This window comes from Mustela erminea, chromosome 17, assembly GCF_009829155.1.
Source record: "Mustela erminea isolate mMusErm1 chromosome 17, mMusErm1.Pri, whole genome shotgun sequence".
Taxonomy (NCBI): domain Eukaryota; kingdom Metazoa; phylum Chordata; class Mammalia; order Carnivora; family Mustelidae; genus Mustela; species Mustela erminea.
In genome coordinates, this window is record NC_045630.1 from 69,200,445 (window position 1) to 69,215,552 (window position 15,108).

Sequence of the window (15,108 nt, forward strand, 5' to 3'; positions counted from 1 at the left end):
AGTGCCCTTCCCTTTGGGGCATATGTCCTCTTCGAGCGCAGTTGGCACATGTCCCGTTAGTTTCCAGTGTGCGACACATGACTCGAGAAGTCACCCCACAGCGCAGCCCTGGTCCTCAGCACCTGTCGCTGTCGCAGGATCACTGGCTCTAGTCCTTTTGGGGTGCTGCTCACAAGCCCTTTGGGGAGTCTTTGGGACGCGAAGGATCGTCCCCTGAAAGGTAAAAACTGAAGTGATTTTGTCCATGGTTCCTGAGCACGCAGGGACCACTCGGAGATGCACGCTCGTTAGGGTCCTCCTAACGCCTGCGCCACCTCCAGGCTCGACGCGAGTTGCCTGGAGCCAGACCGGGACCAGGGCCAGGCAGGAGAGCCCGCTGTCGCAGGGCCTCCCTCTGTCCCCGGAGCTGTTGTCTGTGCTCCTTTCTGTCTGTCGGTTCCATCCTCACGCCTGTGGTTTTCCTGTGGTCCTGGGCGCACTGTTGAGGTCCTGCTCTGTCTCTGCGTCAGGACTTGGAGCCATAGGCTGCGCCTCACAGTCCAGAGGGAAAGCTCACGGGGGCTGGGCTCCGTCACAAGCCCGCGGTCTCGGTGCCGCACGTGCTGCCTGGGGACGCTGTGGGCGGGCGGTGCTGCGGTGCGTGGCGCCTGCGGGGGCAGCGCGGCTAGAGTCGCGGTGCGTGTGGAAGCCGCAGTGGCGTCTCCAGAAGCGATGGCCTTTCCAGAAGCGATGGCGTTTCCAGAAGCAGGGCAGACAGGAAACACTCCTCGCTTAGGCAGGAGCAGCGTTGGCTTCTCCCTGCTGCAGCCTGTGTGGTGTCGGGCTGCGACTCAGACTCCCCACTTCCATCTAGTGACAGAAACCGTAGGACGGTTGTCGTCGGGGATCTGGTGTGTATTTAGTGGGAATTGGGCCTCATTTGATGCCATAAACTTCTGTAGATTTGCATGATGTGAGGGATTGTCTCTGTTTATAGTCATTTCAGATGATGTCACATTCTTTTGATGGAATCGGGGAAATTTTGTTCTTTTTTTTTTTTTAAAGATTTTATTTATTTGTTTGACAGACAGAGATCACAAGTAGGCAGAGAGGCAGGCAGAGAGAGAGGAAGGGAAGCAGGCTCCCTGCTGAGCAGAGAGCCCAACGCGGGGCTCGATCCCAGGACCCTGGGATCATGACCTGAGCTGAAGGCAGAGGCCCCAACCCTCTGAGCCACCCAGGCGCCCCAGGGGAAATTTTGTTCTTGATCCTTTTTGACTTTTCAGTGGAGAGTGACCAGAATGTTCTTTTCAGCTGTGTTGTGGAAGACTCACACGTTCTTAAACACTCAAATCGCGTGCAAGCAGAGCACATCCTTACTCTTTCCAGCCGTCTAAGAACAGCCACGTGTGATTCACCGGTGGGGAAGAGTCACGCTCTAAGATAAACGAGAGGAGGTCTGGTTCCGGTGGAGAGAGCTTGAATGAGTGTCCGCGCAGGTCAGGCAGGAAGAAGTCAGCAGAAGTGAAAGACGCAGAGTGAGTCTCAAATCTACATCACGGAGCTTTTCCTTATGTGATCTGTGGCTCGGCAAGTGTTGGCTGCTCTCCTTTTACGAGACGGTGCTAAGGTCACGAGAGAGAAGGAGCGTAATCATTATGGCATAGATTAAAATGCTCACGAACGGTGCCTGGTCCAATGTTAGATGCACAGAGCAACTCATATGAATGAAGTGAGCAAACTTCGACTCTGACGGTGGCATGAATGCTGTTGCAGCGTTTGGCGAGAGGGAGACCATGTTCCAGCACAGGGTGGCTCGGAGACCGCTCCGTGAGAGGCGGGAATGGAGTGGGGCCTCGGAAGGATGTTGGACAGCAGTGCCAGTGAGGAGAGGACATATGCCAGGAGAGCACATGTCCTCCGAGGAGTCTTCTAGTCCCTGCATTGTAACTACAGGAACAACACAGTGGGGAGAAATCACACCGGTATAAAGGGAACTGTGACAGCCCCTCCCCACCATGACGGCTTCGCCATCCGGAGGGATTGCAGGTATTTTTCAGGATTTATAAATCTCTTGATGTTTGCTTATCGACACTGCCTTTTTCTACCCACCGACCCACATTCCATGACACCAAGGCTGAGTCTCTGCAGAAAGGCGTGACCAGGACAGATGTGGTTCTGTCCATTTCATAGAAATCTTCGAGAATTTCGTTGCATGGCCCCATGTTGCCGAATCAGTTTGTTATGCTGCTAGAATTCGAGACCAGCTTACTGCCCTTGGACGGTGTGCCGTTGAAGAAGGCTCTGGCTCCGGGACAGAAAGCCTTTGTGGAATGGGTGTGACCCTTCGTCAGCACGCTCTGCCTCCTTTTGTCCTTAGACCCAAGCTAAGACACAGTAGTGGCCAGAACAAAGGCAGGTCCTCACGGCTTTATCCGTGATGGCAGCAGCTCGTCCCCTGATTTTCCCTGATTCCCACCAGCGTGGCTGAAAGAGCCGAGATGGTGGCCGTTGAGGAGGAAAGGCCAGGCAGGGCCTTGGGTGTCAGGCGTTTGGGAGCCCGAGGCAGTGCTGCTCCTGGCCTTGTCCCCAAGAACCTGAATCACGGTCGTGTGTGTGGCGTGCCGGCTTGTGATGGTCACGGGCACGGGTTCCAGGCCTCATCTGTCGCTGAGTCAGAGTCCTCGGTGGCTGTGACATAGGGATCCCGTCCTGATGCGCCCTAAATACCGGAAGCTGCCGGCCTGGGAGGCGCGAGCGCTTGCGGTCAGGGTGGACTGCGCAAGTGCAGTGATGGCTTGTGGGGCTGGTGGGGAGGGGGACAGTCCTCCTTCTGTAAAACTCCGTATTTGCTGCTGTTGTTCACATGTCAGGACAGATGAATGGAAGAGTAGGAAGGTGTGGACTGTCCTACCTACCGGCTGACCTTACTGAGTGCTCCGGAGAGCGAATAGTGCCACGCAGACAGCCAGAGCCACGTGCCAGCCATCTGTGGTCTCTCCTGTTGCCCGCGTGGCTCTTCCTGTGTGTTCTCCTGCCGTGGGATCCACATGCTACTAAAAATGAGAATCTGGAGGCGCACAGCAAGCAGAGCTCAGCGGCGGGGAGCCGACCTTGTCTATCAGTCAGGAGTGACACGGCAGGTTCCACCACCAAGGAGTTAAAAGCTAAGAACTCAGAAGAGACCTTCCTGAATGACTCTCCCACGTTTGTGGCAAACAGGTGCTCCGAGAATAAGGGCCGACCCACGTGTGTGGTGTGGGCAGAAGCTGTCTGCTGTGGTTCTTGCACACGAACAGATGGAGCTCCGAACCCAGGCACGCTCCCCTCTGCGCGTCTGTGCAGAGCTTGCTGTGAAGATGCCGACGTCCAGGGTGCTGTGGGGATGGGGGAGACAGGGTTCCTTTCGTGAGGGTTTGAAGAGGGCAGCGTAAACGCACAAATGGACGAAGAAGACTGACATTTGAATAGCCGCGCCGTACACGGTGCCGATGAGCATACTCTGACAAGTACAGATGTGCACTGAAGACATCAGGTTAGTTAGGGGCTACACTGTACAGAAGTCCCAGTGACTATGAATCAAAATTGTGTGTATATATTTTTATTTTTAATGAAAGATATTCATTTATTACAAAAAAAGGAAATATTATGGAAGGATCCAGAGAGGAAAGTACATTAATGCTTCGTAGTGATTTGCTGTGTATTTAGACAAGTACATACTCACCTCAGTACTTTTGTCCACGAGAGGCACCGTGTGTGCGCATCATTCTGCGTCTGCAACCTGCTTCTTTGACTTAACGATAGAATTCAGTTTCCCACTGTGACACATAGAGACTATGTCTCTTGTGTAGTGGCTACATAGTAGCGAGGAATTTAGTTATTTCCGTGTGGCAGAGGTTTTTCCCCTTCTCTTCTATTTTTTTAAAGGATTTTTATTAATTTATTTGAGAGAGAGAGAGAGCGCGCGCGCACGCGCACAACCCCGGGGAGGGGCAGAGAAAAAGCAGGCCCCCTGCTGAGCGGTGTGCCTCATGCGGGACTCGATGCAACGACCAGAGAATCCTGACCGGAGCCGAAGGCGGACGCTTCACCAGCTGAGCCGCCCAGGCGCCCGTTTCCTGTTTTATTTCAGCCCCTCGGTTGTCCTCGCCCCATTCCAGGCTCTCAGGTGCCGCCTGTCGCCAGGAGCTGCCGTGACTGAGCCAGACGTGCACAGGACATTTCCTTCAGCCTGGAATGTTCCTCCAGACACCACTTGCCTAGAGTTGTCCGGGAACTTCATAACATAGATCACCTGATAATGTAACGATTCTGTAATTCAGTGGCTCCCTCACAGTTTTTACCTAGGAGTCATAGCACCAGCGTTAGACAAACAGCCCTCGTCTGGGCCCTGACGTAACAAGTGTTCGGTACTTTGGTGTATTTTTAGTTACTTCTGAGTCTCACTGGAGGGAGGGAGGTACCTCCTCATGCTGATGCTGAGGGTTACCATGTTTGTTTCAGTTGGGTTGGACGCGGTCCTGCACGTGCGTTTTACACGCGTCCTGTTTCAGGCTCCGGCGCCAGAATTCGAGCCATTCCCAAGTTGTTGGGAATTAGGGTCCCCTTTCCTTAACCGTCCGCGCCTTTGTACACAGAGTTTTCCAACAGCGTTTTTGCGAGGTGCACTAGGGCAGGTGGGGCCACCGAGATAAATGACGTGTTCAGTTCTCTGGCTGTTGCTGTATTTTGGCAGACTTACGTCTTCTCTGCAGGAAGGAGAGAACTTGGCTTACGGGCGAGACTGGGTGGGAGGTGTCCGCTGTGGGCAACGAGCTGGGCGAGCAGACTGGGGAGAAAAAGTTCTTTAAAAACTTTAGAGGAACAGTCTTAGCTGAAAATCTGACATTTTCATCCGAGGAGTTCCGAGCGGGGAGTAAGTGTCCGAAGTCCTTGTTTCCTAGACGAGGCTGATGACGATGACGACCCCGAGTATAACTTCCTGGAGGACCTGGACGAGCCCGACACGGAGGACTTCCGCACCGACCGCGCCGTGAGGATCACTAGTGAGTCCGCTCCCGCGAGGCCATCTCCTCACCCCCGCATCTGCCGTGCCTACCGGGCGGACTGTGCAGGCCGACGCCCGCAGCCCCTCCGAGGGGGACACCGAGGCTTGTCGTACCGTTTCTTTGTGTAGCTCTTTAGATTTACGCCCGTGTGCCAGAGCCTGTTTGTCGTCCACGTACGGCTCCAAGTCCTGCCCTGAGTCCGGGGTCTGGCGGGGGTCGCATCTGTGATCCCAGAATGAATCGGGCATGGCCTGCACCCCGTAGGACCTCAGCCCGAGTAGGGGAGACAGACGGAGTTACATTGCAAAGTGATAGGGGCTATGATGGCTTGTGCGTAAGGTGCCCAGTGGCCTAAAAGAGGGTTTAATCTCCCAGTGGATGGTGGCCGTAGGGTGGGTGGGCTGGGGAAGGACTCACATGACGAGATGTTTTATCTCCGCTTTGAAGGAGGAGGAAGAAATTTGGAGGGAGGGGCGCCTGGCTGGCTCCCTCGGTAGACCACGTGACTCTTGATCTCGGGGTTGTGAGTTTGAGCCCCACGTTGGGTGTAGAGATGACTTAAAAATAAAATCCTTGAAAGACGAAGTTTGGGGTGAATGGAGACCAGTGGATATTACAGGTAGGTAGAAGAGTACGCAGCGAGCGCGGACGTGCAGGAGAATAGTATCGCGCTTGGAAAAGGGTGAGTTGTTTGGTTATAGAGCTGTGAGTGTGCGGTGGTGCGGAAGGCAAGCAGTGTTCAGATCCCGGAGAGCCTTGAATTTGAGTTTTCATCTGTCAAAAAGAGCTCAGAGTTTTTGAAAGATTAATAGGAACTAATGTGAATTTTGGCAATACTCCCTTGGTTTAACAGCACTTTAACGTATCCATTTGATGGGTTAAGAGAGCAAGATTGGAATCATGGAAGACAGTTCGGTGACTTGACTTGGTTCAAGTTATTTTTTATTTTTTATTTTTTAAAGATTTTATTTATTTATTTGACAGAGAGAGATCACAAGTAGGCAGAGAGGCAGGCAGAGAGAGAGAGGAGGAAGCAAGCTCCCCGCTGAGCAGAGAGCCTGACGCAGGCTCGATCCCAGGACCCTGAGATCATGACCCGAGCCGAAGGCAGTGGCCCAACCCACTGAGCCACCCAGGCGCCCGGTTCAAGTTATTTTTTAAAAAATTATTTTACTGGCTATGTTGTCAGTGATAGAAAATACATATTTCAGAAAGTATTAATTTTTTAATTTTTTAAACATTTTATTTATTTAAGAGCACTCACACATGAGCGTGGGGGAACAGCAGAGGGAGAAGGACAAGTAGACCCTCCACTGAGCAGGGAACCCAATGGGGGGCTTGATTCCAGAACCCTGAGATCATGACCTGAGCCGAAGGCAGAGGCTTAACCCACTGAGCCCCCTGGCGCCCCAGGCAGCGCTGGCTTTCATCGAGCGTGTGCACGAGCCTGAGCTGTACTGTTACACGCAGCATGTGAGGCCGAGCTTTGGGCTCTTGAGCAGGTCGTGGGGGAAGCTTTACAGGCGCCCAGACGCGATGTTACGGACCTGACCAGCACGGCTGCACGTGCGGACAGACTCGTGCAAGCTCGATCCCCTGGGACCGTCATTCTAGTTTGTTGCTTCGTTTCCTCTTTGGTCTTTTTTTTGGAATGAGAATGCCTTTTCTTCTATGAAGATTTTCCCTTATTTGCTGTGTTGGGACGATTTGGGTTAGAGGAAGTGTTGAAAGGATTCAGTGTACGACGAAAAGACTTGAGGATTTCGGCTGTGTGAAAGCGGTGCAGGGTCTAGGGAGTCTGAACACCCCCAAGTCTAGCGTCGGAAGCCGAGGGAAGGTGCTTTGCCGGGGCACCTGCTTCACCAATGCTGGTGTTGCAGCGTCCGCGCTGGAAGTGGGGGGGTCCGCCCTGTCTGGGCTTGGCTCCCGGCCCGGAGCGCCCTTGCCTTCCCTGTCTGTCTGTCTGTCTCTTTCTTCACGTTACACAGAGCTGCTCAGGAAGACTGTCGCCGGTTAGCACGGTTTTGGCACTCCACACTGGATGATGTGTTCTTCTAGTGCCTGCCTCTCCCGGTTGCTCAGGCCCTGTCCGTCCTGTCTGTCCTGTCCATCTTCCCCCAGCCTGCAAGCTTCTCGGGGCGTTCGTGCTGATGCGGCCCGTGGTCGGGATTTGGCCAGGCAGATAGGGACCTTTTCTGGGACGCCTGACTGAAGGGCCATCCTTCCTTGTCGTAGGGGTCCGTGATGGTACGTAAGAACTGGGACGGAATTCCAGTTCTGTTCCCACCCCTCGTCCACTCGTGTCAGGTGTCACCATATTGGCCCTGTGAGAGACTTACACTTAGGTGGGTCACAAAAAAAGCATAGAAACTCAAGAGTTTGGAAATCTTCCTGGGGTCATGTGTTTTCCTCCCGCTTGAGGATTTGTGTGCAGCTTCTCTGTGTCTGGGTGAGACACAGAGGATTTGTGTGCAGCTTCTCTGTGTCAGGACCGAGACCATGACCTGACCCGGGCCTCCTCAGTCCCGAGGGCGGCACGTCCTCATCGTGGAGCACCTCCTCAGCCGGCATTTCCCTTACTGAATCTGCGTGTACCTATTACAGTCCTGCTTCTCCTTTGTTGCTGGAAAGTGTACTTTGCTTGCCAGTGTGCACAGTAAAAGATGTTTCTTTTCCTGTGTGTTTATTTGCTGTGCCAAACATACAAGTTGCTTCAGTTTTCTAAATGCAGCAGTTCCCAGACCTCTCACTACCCCAGCCACCATCCTCTGGATTCTGGCCTTTGTTTTTTTACTTAAATTTAGTTAAGTAGGCTCCATGCTCGGTGTGGAGCTCAGTGTGGGGCTCGCACTCACGACCCTGAGATCAAGACCTGAACTGGGATTAAGTCGGTCCCTAACTGACTGAGCCAGCCGGGAGCCCCTGGCCTTTAGTTTTTTAGAAGCTTTTCTCCCAATACTTTATTTATTTATTTTAAAAAGATTTTTATTTATTTATTTGACAGAGATCACAAGCAGGCAGAGAGGCAGGCAGAGAGAGAGAAGGAAGCAGGCTCCCCGCTGAGCAGAGAGCCTGATGCGGGGCTCCATCCCAGGACCGAGACCATGACCTGAGCCGAAGGCAGAGGCTTAACCCACTGAGCCACGCAGGCGCCCCCCCCCAATACATTTTTAATAGAACTTCTAAAATTCATAACAAAGTTGAAAGCATTTTACCCTGAACGCCCACACCCCCCCATCAGTTCCTGTAAGTTCTGGTGTCTTTGCTTGACCGCGCAGCTGTTCACCTGTCGCTCTGTCCAGTCTGTGAGTCTGCGTGGGTTTTCTCATGCGTTTCAGAGTGGGCTGTAGAGAGCAGCGCACTCCCTCCCACACCTGCTGCATTTGCATATCATTCATGCGGGCCCAGTATTTATCAACAGTTTCTCTTTTCAGGTAACTTTCTGCACAGTGTGTTAGACACACTTTCAGTGAACCGTTCAGTGAGGTTCGGTGTGCTTCCACCCACGTACCTGGCCCCAGTGGGCCCCCAGGGTCCCAGATATGGAGCTGTTACCCCAGAAAGCTCCCTCCGGCCCCTTCTCAATCATTCCCCTCACCGTCCTCCCTGAGGCATCCGCGGTTCGCTTGTTTCTTCGGTAACAGATTAGATCTGCCTGTTGCAGAGCTTGATGTCACTGGGATCATAGCGTGCGCTGTCTTGCGTAAACCTTCTTTCGGCATAAAGCTGCGGAGGTACGTCTTGCAGCTTTTTCCCCTCTTATTGCTGGGTGGGAGTCCGTAGTATAAATACACAAATCCGTTCCCAGCTGTTAATGGACACCTGGGTGTGGCTGATTTTTGCCTGTCGTGAATGAAGCCGCTCGGAACGTTCCCGTGCAGACCTTCCCCGGACAAATGCTTCTTTCCTCTGGGGGCGGCTGTCACAGAATCACTGGTCGGGCGGGTGTATGCTTAGTGTTAGAAGAAATGGTCAGATTTTTTCCAAAGTGGACTTCTTCCGTTTTACCTTCTCGTCAGAATTTCATGTCGTCCACATCTTCACAGCATTTCAGTTTTAGGTTTTTAATGCCCTCTTAAGAAGGGCTTTTGCAGAAGAGATCACAGATGTGTCTGGGTGTCTGGACGTGGTCTGAGCCTCTGCTAGCTCCACGACACGCTTGTCTTCCTGGGAACTTGGGCTGCTTCAGAGCAGCTGTGTCACGCTGAACTTGAGGTCACCAAAATAGATCTTTTTCAGACTTTTTTGAGCCATCTCATGTTTTTGTGCACTTAAACTGATTTTTAAAAAAATTCTTAATGTAAGACTGTAAATTTGTCCCACTAAGTTTCATCCCAGTAATTTGACAAACACGAAATTTTGAGTCTGTCATCAGTTGGTCTAGCAATCCCTTTCAACTTTATACAATTTACAGATTTGGTAAGTGTGTTTTCTGGGTCTTCTCGGTCATTGGTGGAGCTGCTTTATAGTTCAGGTCCAAAGACAGGGCCATTGGGACCTCTCTTGTAACTCCGTTCAGTAGGCTAGGCCAGCAAACTATGATTTGTCCTTACTGTGAAATCACCTGGCTCGCTTTCCTACATGTCTCCCCGTTGGAAATGTAGCTTCTACAAAGTGAGACGATTAGTTTTTGTTTTTGTTTTTTGTAGAAAAGGGATCCTGGTGAAGGGGTGAGGAGGAACAGAGGGAGGAGAGAGAGAGAGAATCCTAAGCAGATTCCATGTCCAGCGCAAAGCCCAGTATGGGGCCCGATCTCCTTACCCTGAGATCATGACCCAAGCTGAAATCAAGAGTCAGATACTGAACCGACTGAGCCACCCCGGTGCCCTGTGAGACTGTTAGCTCTGTCATGTGCCCCCAGCATCTAGAACAGCACCTGAGGCACAGCTGGGAGTCAGTGAATGTGTTTGAATGACAGACAGATGTGAGGGTTTCGTCCCATGTCTTGCTGGAAACAAGACACAGTGTCTCTGTGGAACCCCACCTGTGGGAACGGAGACCCACCTGGACCAACTGCACCGTTTGGCTTCTTTTCAGAGAAGGAGGTGAACGAGCTGATGGAAGAGCTCTTCGAAACTGTGAGTAGTGCCGCGGAGTGGCGGCTCCTCCCACGGCTCCTCCCACGGCTCCGCCCACGGCTCCGCCCACGGGCTCCTCCCACGGGCTCCCCCCACGGGCTCCTCCCACGGGCTCCCCCCACGGCTCCCCCCACGGCTCCCCCCACGGCTCCGCCCACGGGCTCCCCCCACGGCTCCCCCCACGGCTCCCCCCACGGCTCCTCCCACGGCTCCCCCCACGGCTCCTCCCACGGCTCCTCCCACGGGCTCCCCCCACGGCTCCTCCCATGGGCTCCCCCCACGGGCTCCGCCCACGGCTCCTCCCACGGGCTCCTCCCGCGGCTCCACCCATGGGCTCCTCCCACGGGCTCCCCCCACGGCTCCTCCCATGGGCTCCCCCCACGGGCTCCGCCCACGGCTCCTCCCACGGGCTCCTCCCGCGGCTCCCCCCACGGCTCCCCCCACGGGCTCCCCCCACGGCTCCTCCCATGGGCTCCCCCCACGGGCTCCGCCCACGGCTCCTCCCACGGGCTCCTCCCGCGGCTCCACCCATGGGCTCCTCCCATGGGCTCCGCCCCCCGCCCCCTGCCAGGCTGGTTTGGCCAAGCCAGTCCACCTTCAGCCCCCTCGGGCGGGGGTGTTGTGGGAGGGGGTTTTGCTCAACTTGGCGGTCCAGGGGTAGGGTGTTCTTAGTACAAAGTTCCTCATGCACTCTGGACGGCCTCCGCAGCCATCATTCGGTGCATCGTAAAGATTGCGAATTAGGTTTTAGATTATTCTGGGCACGGATACGTACCTTTCTCACAGCTTTGTCTCTTGAACATTCTTTCTGACCATTCTGAGTTCTCTGTGCTCTGTCCTTGCCATTGCCAGTGGCTGACCGAGAGACTTTGTTCCTGGCTACCGGCCAGCCAGCCGTGTGCAGGACCGCGGGTGCCCAATGTGGGGAAGGTCTTGGGGAGCTCGTTCTGGGTCCCAGTGTTGTTAGCGCCCTGGAGACTATAGTCTTTACTTTCCCCGCTCACTGCTTGGGGGGACCTCCACATGCCCCCTTCCCCAGGATCACCCTCCTTCAGTTCCACCCCGTGTCCTCAGTTCCAGGACGAGATGGGACTCTCCAACGTGGAAGATGATGGCCCGGAGGAGGAGGAGCGCGCGACTGAGCCCCGGCCGAGCTTCAACACCCCGCAAGCCCTGCGGTAGGCTAGCCAGACAGGCTGAGCTGCAGAACGGGGAAGCGTGTGTCCCCTCACTCCTCACAAGTCCCCACCGTCGCCCGCGGTCGCTGCGGGAGGGCTGCGCAGCCCCGCGTGGGGTGGGTGTCCCGGGAACAAGCCTCCCTGTCGTGGGGCAGTGCAGCGGCAGCCCGGGCTGCGTCTGTTTGGGAAGGGGGAGAGAGCAGGAGCTGGCGTCCGCAGAAGCTTCTCCGGGTGACTGGTGCTGGAGAGGCGCGAGGACCCCATGGCCAGCCACAGCAACTGCCCCTGCCACCAGTGCCCGTGTGGCCCTTCGTGGTCTCCTTGCTGGCCGCAGGCATCGGGTGGATGCTACGGGAAGCGTGCTGGTCGGCTGGGGGTGGCTGAGCCGCCTGTGCGGGTGCCCTCTGCTGCTGAGGCGCGGCAACCCCTCCGACAAAGCCGGGCCTCCTTTCTCCCCGCAGACGGCTCAGGCCCCAGTGCTCGCTGTTTGTGTGACGGCTTTGTAGAACGCACATGTGCTGCAGCGGACTGGGAGCTACCCTGAGCGGTGGCAGGCGTGCCGGGGGGGGACTCCTGGCGGGTGTGGAGCAGAGCAGAGCACAGAGGCCCATGGACGCCGCTCGCCCCGTGTTTGCCTGGTCCCTTCCGCCCGCAGAGCCGCAGACGTGCCTGTGGTAGAGACAAGGGGACAACTGCTGCATGACAGCCGGGAGTGCGGCTCACACTGCACTCTGGGAAACCCCGGGGTTTCAGGATCCCACCGTCCCTTGTTGTGCTTTGGCTTTATTGGGGTATAATTGACAAGTTGTAAGACACCAAAGTGCTCCCTGGTGATTTGATGCAGGTAAACGGGACGGGAACGGGACCCCCGTCGAGTTAACACCGTCGCCTCCCATGCTTACTTTTCGGGGAAACAGTTTCAAGATTTCGGAGTCTTTATTTGACTCACTTACTGCAGGCCCTCGTGCTCTATTTTCTGGAAACGCGCGTCAGCGCCCCTGATGAGCTGTGTGTGGGGGGCTTCGGATTTGGGATTTCGAGCATTACGTTAAAGGCCTGGTTGACAGTCAGCTGTCCCTGGCGTGGGTTTGGTTCATCTGCAGGGGCCGCGCCTGCTGCCCGTTCCGCTGTGTCCGCAAACCTGGTCTAGTCTTTGACTAAGTAAGATCTTGTGGGGAAAGTGGGCTCTCTGTGTTCCTCTTATCAACCCACTCGGTAATGTTCCGTAACAGCAGGGGCAGGCAGTTTGGGCTTTGTCTGCTTTCTCAGTGTTTCTGTTTCTCTGTTGCCCTTCGAGGAGCACAGATGTTGGAGAGTTTTCCATTCTCAGTACACGTTGTACAGAGGACTGTCCTTGTGTTCAGGTTTGTGGTACCTGCACTTGTCCATAGTCGCAGTAAATGCTTAAATGGACCCAGAACTTTTATCTGCAGAGGCTGTAGGAAAGTCATCGTTTAACTGTCCTTAGAGTCTGGAGGCTTTTGTGCAGGAGGGTACCCCGCCAGTCGCACCTGTTTGAGCTGGTTTTGTCCTGATTGCGTGGGGTATCAGCTCGCCCTTAATGCTGCCAGTGGGGTCTGTGGACGCCTGCTTCAGCACTGGCTGGTCTCTCCCTGGAGGCAGGGGTGGGTGGGTGGGTTAGACAGCTGAAGGGAGGGGTGGGGTGTGGGGGGCTGCAAGAGGGTCTATTCCTGGTGCGGGGGGGCAGCTTCTCATTGTCCCGTTCAGCTGTCCTGTGCCTCAGTGTGTCCCCTTCTTGCTTCATACCAGGTCTCTGACTCTTTAAGAAAGGAAGGCAGGGCACCCTAGGTGGATGGAGTGGCTGGAGGGCAGAAGCTGGACCTGGGGGGCTCCTGGGGAGATTAGGGAACAGATGCCGACTTGGAGAAGGTTCGGTGTCGCTGCTGGAAACATGTTCCAGGGGCATGTGGGTGTCAGCGGGACCCAAGGGTGATGAGTTCTTCCCGTTGGCTCTTTGACTGCGTTGTTGCCCAGACGGCTCTGCTCCTGGAGTGCTGTGTGACCTCTGCTCTGTCAGCCTGTCGCTCAGAGGACGGTGGTGGAAAGTGGGGGCCGTGCGGCCCAGAGCTGTCTTACTTGGGTTAGTGCCAACAGCTCTGGGGAGAGCCTGGGTAGGCCGGCGTTCGTTGGCTCGGGTGGGATGTGGGGTTCGCAGGAGGTGGGCGCGTGCGGGCCTCAGTGCTCCATCGGGGCGGCTGGGCGTGTGACCGGCCACGGGAAACGCGTTCGGTCGTCTTCGCTGGGCAGGTTCGAGGAGCCGCTGGCCAACCTGCTGAATGAGCAGCACCGCACGGTGAAGGAGCAGCTGGAGCAGCTGAAGCTGCGGAAGGCATCGGGCCGGCAGGTGCCCGAGGCCGAGCGTGCACAGCCGCCGGTGGAGAAGGTCCGTCAGACGCTGACTCTGGACCTGGCGCAGAGGGGGCGCCTCCAGCAGCAAATGCAGCAGGTCAGGCTGACCTCAGCGGGCTCTGACCGGGGCGTCGGGGGTTGGGCTGTTCGGGGCTGGGGTGTCCCAGGCCGGCACAGGGCCAGCAGCTTGCCATGTTCTGACCGTCAGGAACCGGTGTCTCGATGCCCTCTGAAATCCCATGGCCCCAGGATCTTCACAGCATTGAGGACCTTGACAGGGCCTCGCCTTGGTGTCCTTGTGGGCGGGCGGAACGCGAATGCACGCGGCGACCCTCACCCCCCGGGCTGCACGTTTCAGCCTTCCGTGTCCCGTTCTGAGTTTCACAGCCTAGCTTGCTGGAGGAGTTCTAGTTTCAGTCCCTCGGGTTTGAAGTTGAACTTCCTGTTCCTGTCATTTGGCTCTGGGGGAGCAGATCTGAGAAATTCATGCCGAGATATGGTGCCAGTCTCGTAGTCTCTTTGGAGAGTAAAACGTGCAGTGGTGTCGCAGGCATCTTGGTGAGGTCTTCTGGGTTCTGGAAGTGACCGCGTCGTAACGCATCACCCTGTTATTTTCTTTCCCTTCCCAGCATGTTCAGCTCTTGACGCAGATTCACCTTCTCGCCTCCTCCAACCCCAACCTCAGTTCAGAGGCCAGTACCACCAGGATATTTCTTGTAAGGTTCCAAGTGTCCTGCACTCTAAAGATGTGGGTGTCCGTCAGGCCGGGGGTCACTTCCCTTAGATGGTCACTCAGGGCGTCCTGACATCTGTTCCTGCAGCTTCCTCTGTTTGCTGAGAACCCGCCTCTCACCCCGTGCAGGGCTGGAGAGCCTACCCAGTTCCCCTACGACCATTCCTCTGGCTTTCTTTTTTTCCCTTTTTTTTTTTTTAAGATTTTTTTTATTTATTTGACAGACAGAGATCACAAGTAGGCAGAGAGGCAGAGAGAGAGGAGGAAGCAGGCTCCCTGCGGAGCAGAGAGCCCGATGCGGGGCTCGATCCCAGGACCCTGAGATCATGACCTGAGCCGAAGGCGGCGGCTTAACCCACTGAGCCACCCAGGCGCCCCTCCTCTGGCTTTCTGATCGGGTCTTCTTTCTCATCTTTTAAAGAGATTTTATTTATATATTTGAGAGAAATATGTGCACGAACTGAGGGAGTGTCAGGCAGAGGAAGAAGCAGGCTCCCCGCTGAGCAGGGAGCCCGATGCGGGACCCGATCCCAGCACCCTGGGATCACGCCCTGAGCTGAAGGCAGACGCACAACTGACTGAGTCCCCCAGGCACCCCCCCCCCTCATCTTTAGATCCACCCTGACTTCTTAGGTTTTTGGTACTTTTGTTCTTTTTTTTAAAGGGTTTTATTTATTTGACAGAGAGAGATCTCAAGCAGGCGGGGCGGGGGGAAGCAGGCT

The 15,108-nt window shown here is 55.4% G+C and overlaps 1 protein-coding gene across 20 annotated transcripts in view; it reads left to right on the forward strand.

Moving 5' to 3' along the window:
* The window catches only part of GON4L (gon-4 like), a 67,749-nt gene that overhangs the window by 33,526 nt on the left and 19,115 nt on the right, over positions 1 to 15,108 (forward strand). For 19 of the 20 annotated variants that reach the window (XM_032318709.1, XM_032318710.1, XM_032318712.1 and 16 more), the window contains 5 exons: positions 4,923 to 5,024; positions 10,065 to 10,105; positions 11,180 to 11,283; positions 13,552 to 13,750; positions 14,283 to 14,369. In XM_032318709.1, coding sequence (XP_032174600.1) covers positions 4,923 to 5,024; positions 10,065 to 10,105; positions 11,180 to 11,283; positions 13,552 to 13,750; positions 14,283 to 14,369 — 533 coding nt within the window. Of the gene's footprint in view, positions 1 to 1,378; positions 1,518 to 4,922; positions 5,025 to 10,064; positions 10,106 to 11,179; positions 11,284 to 13,278; positions 13,385 to 13,551; positions 13,751 to 14,282; positions 14,370 to 15,108 lie in introns of those variants that run through there. The other variant, XM_032318721.1, reaches the window with a different exon arrangement.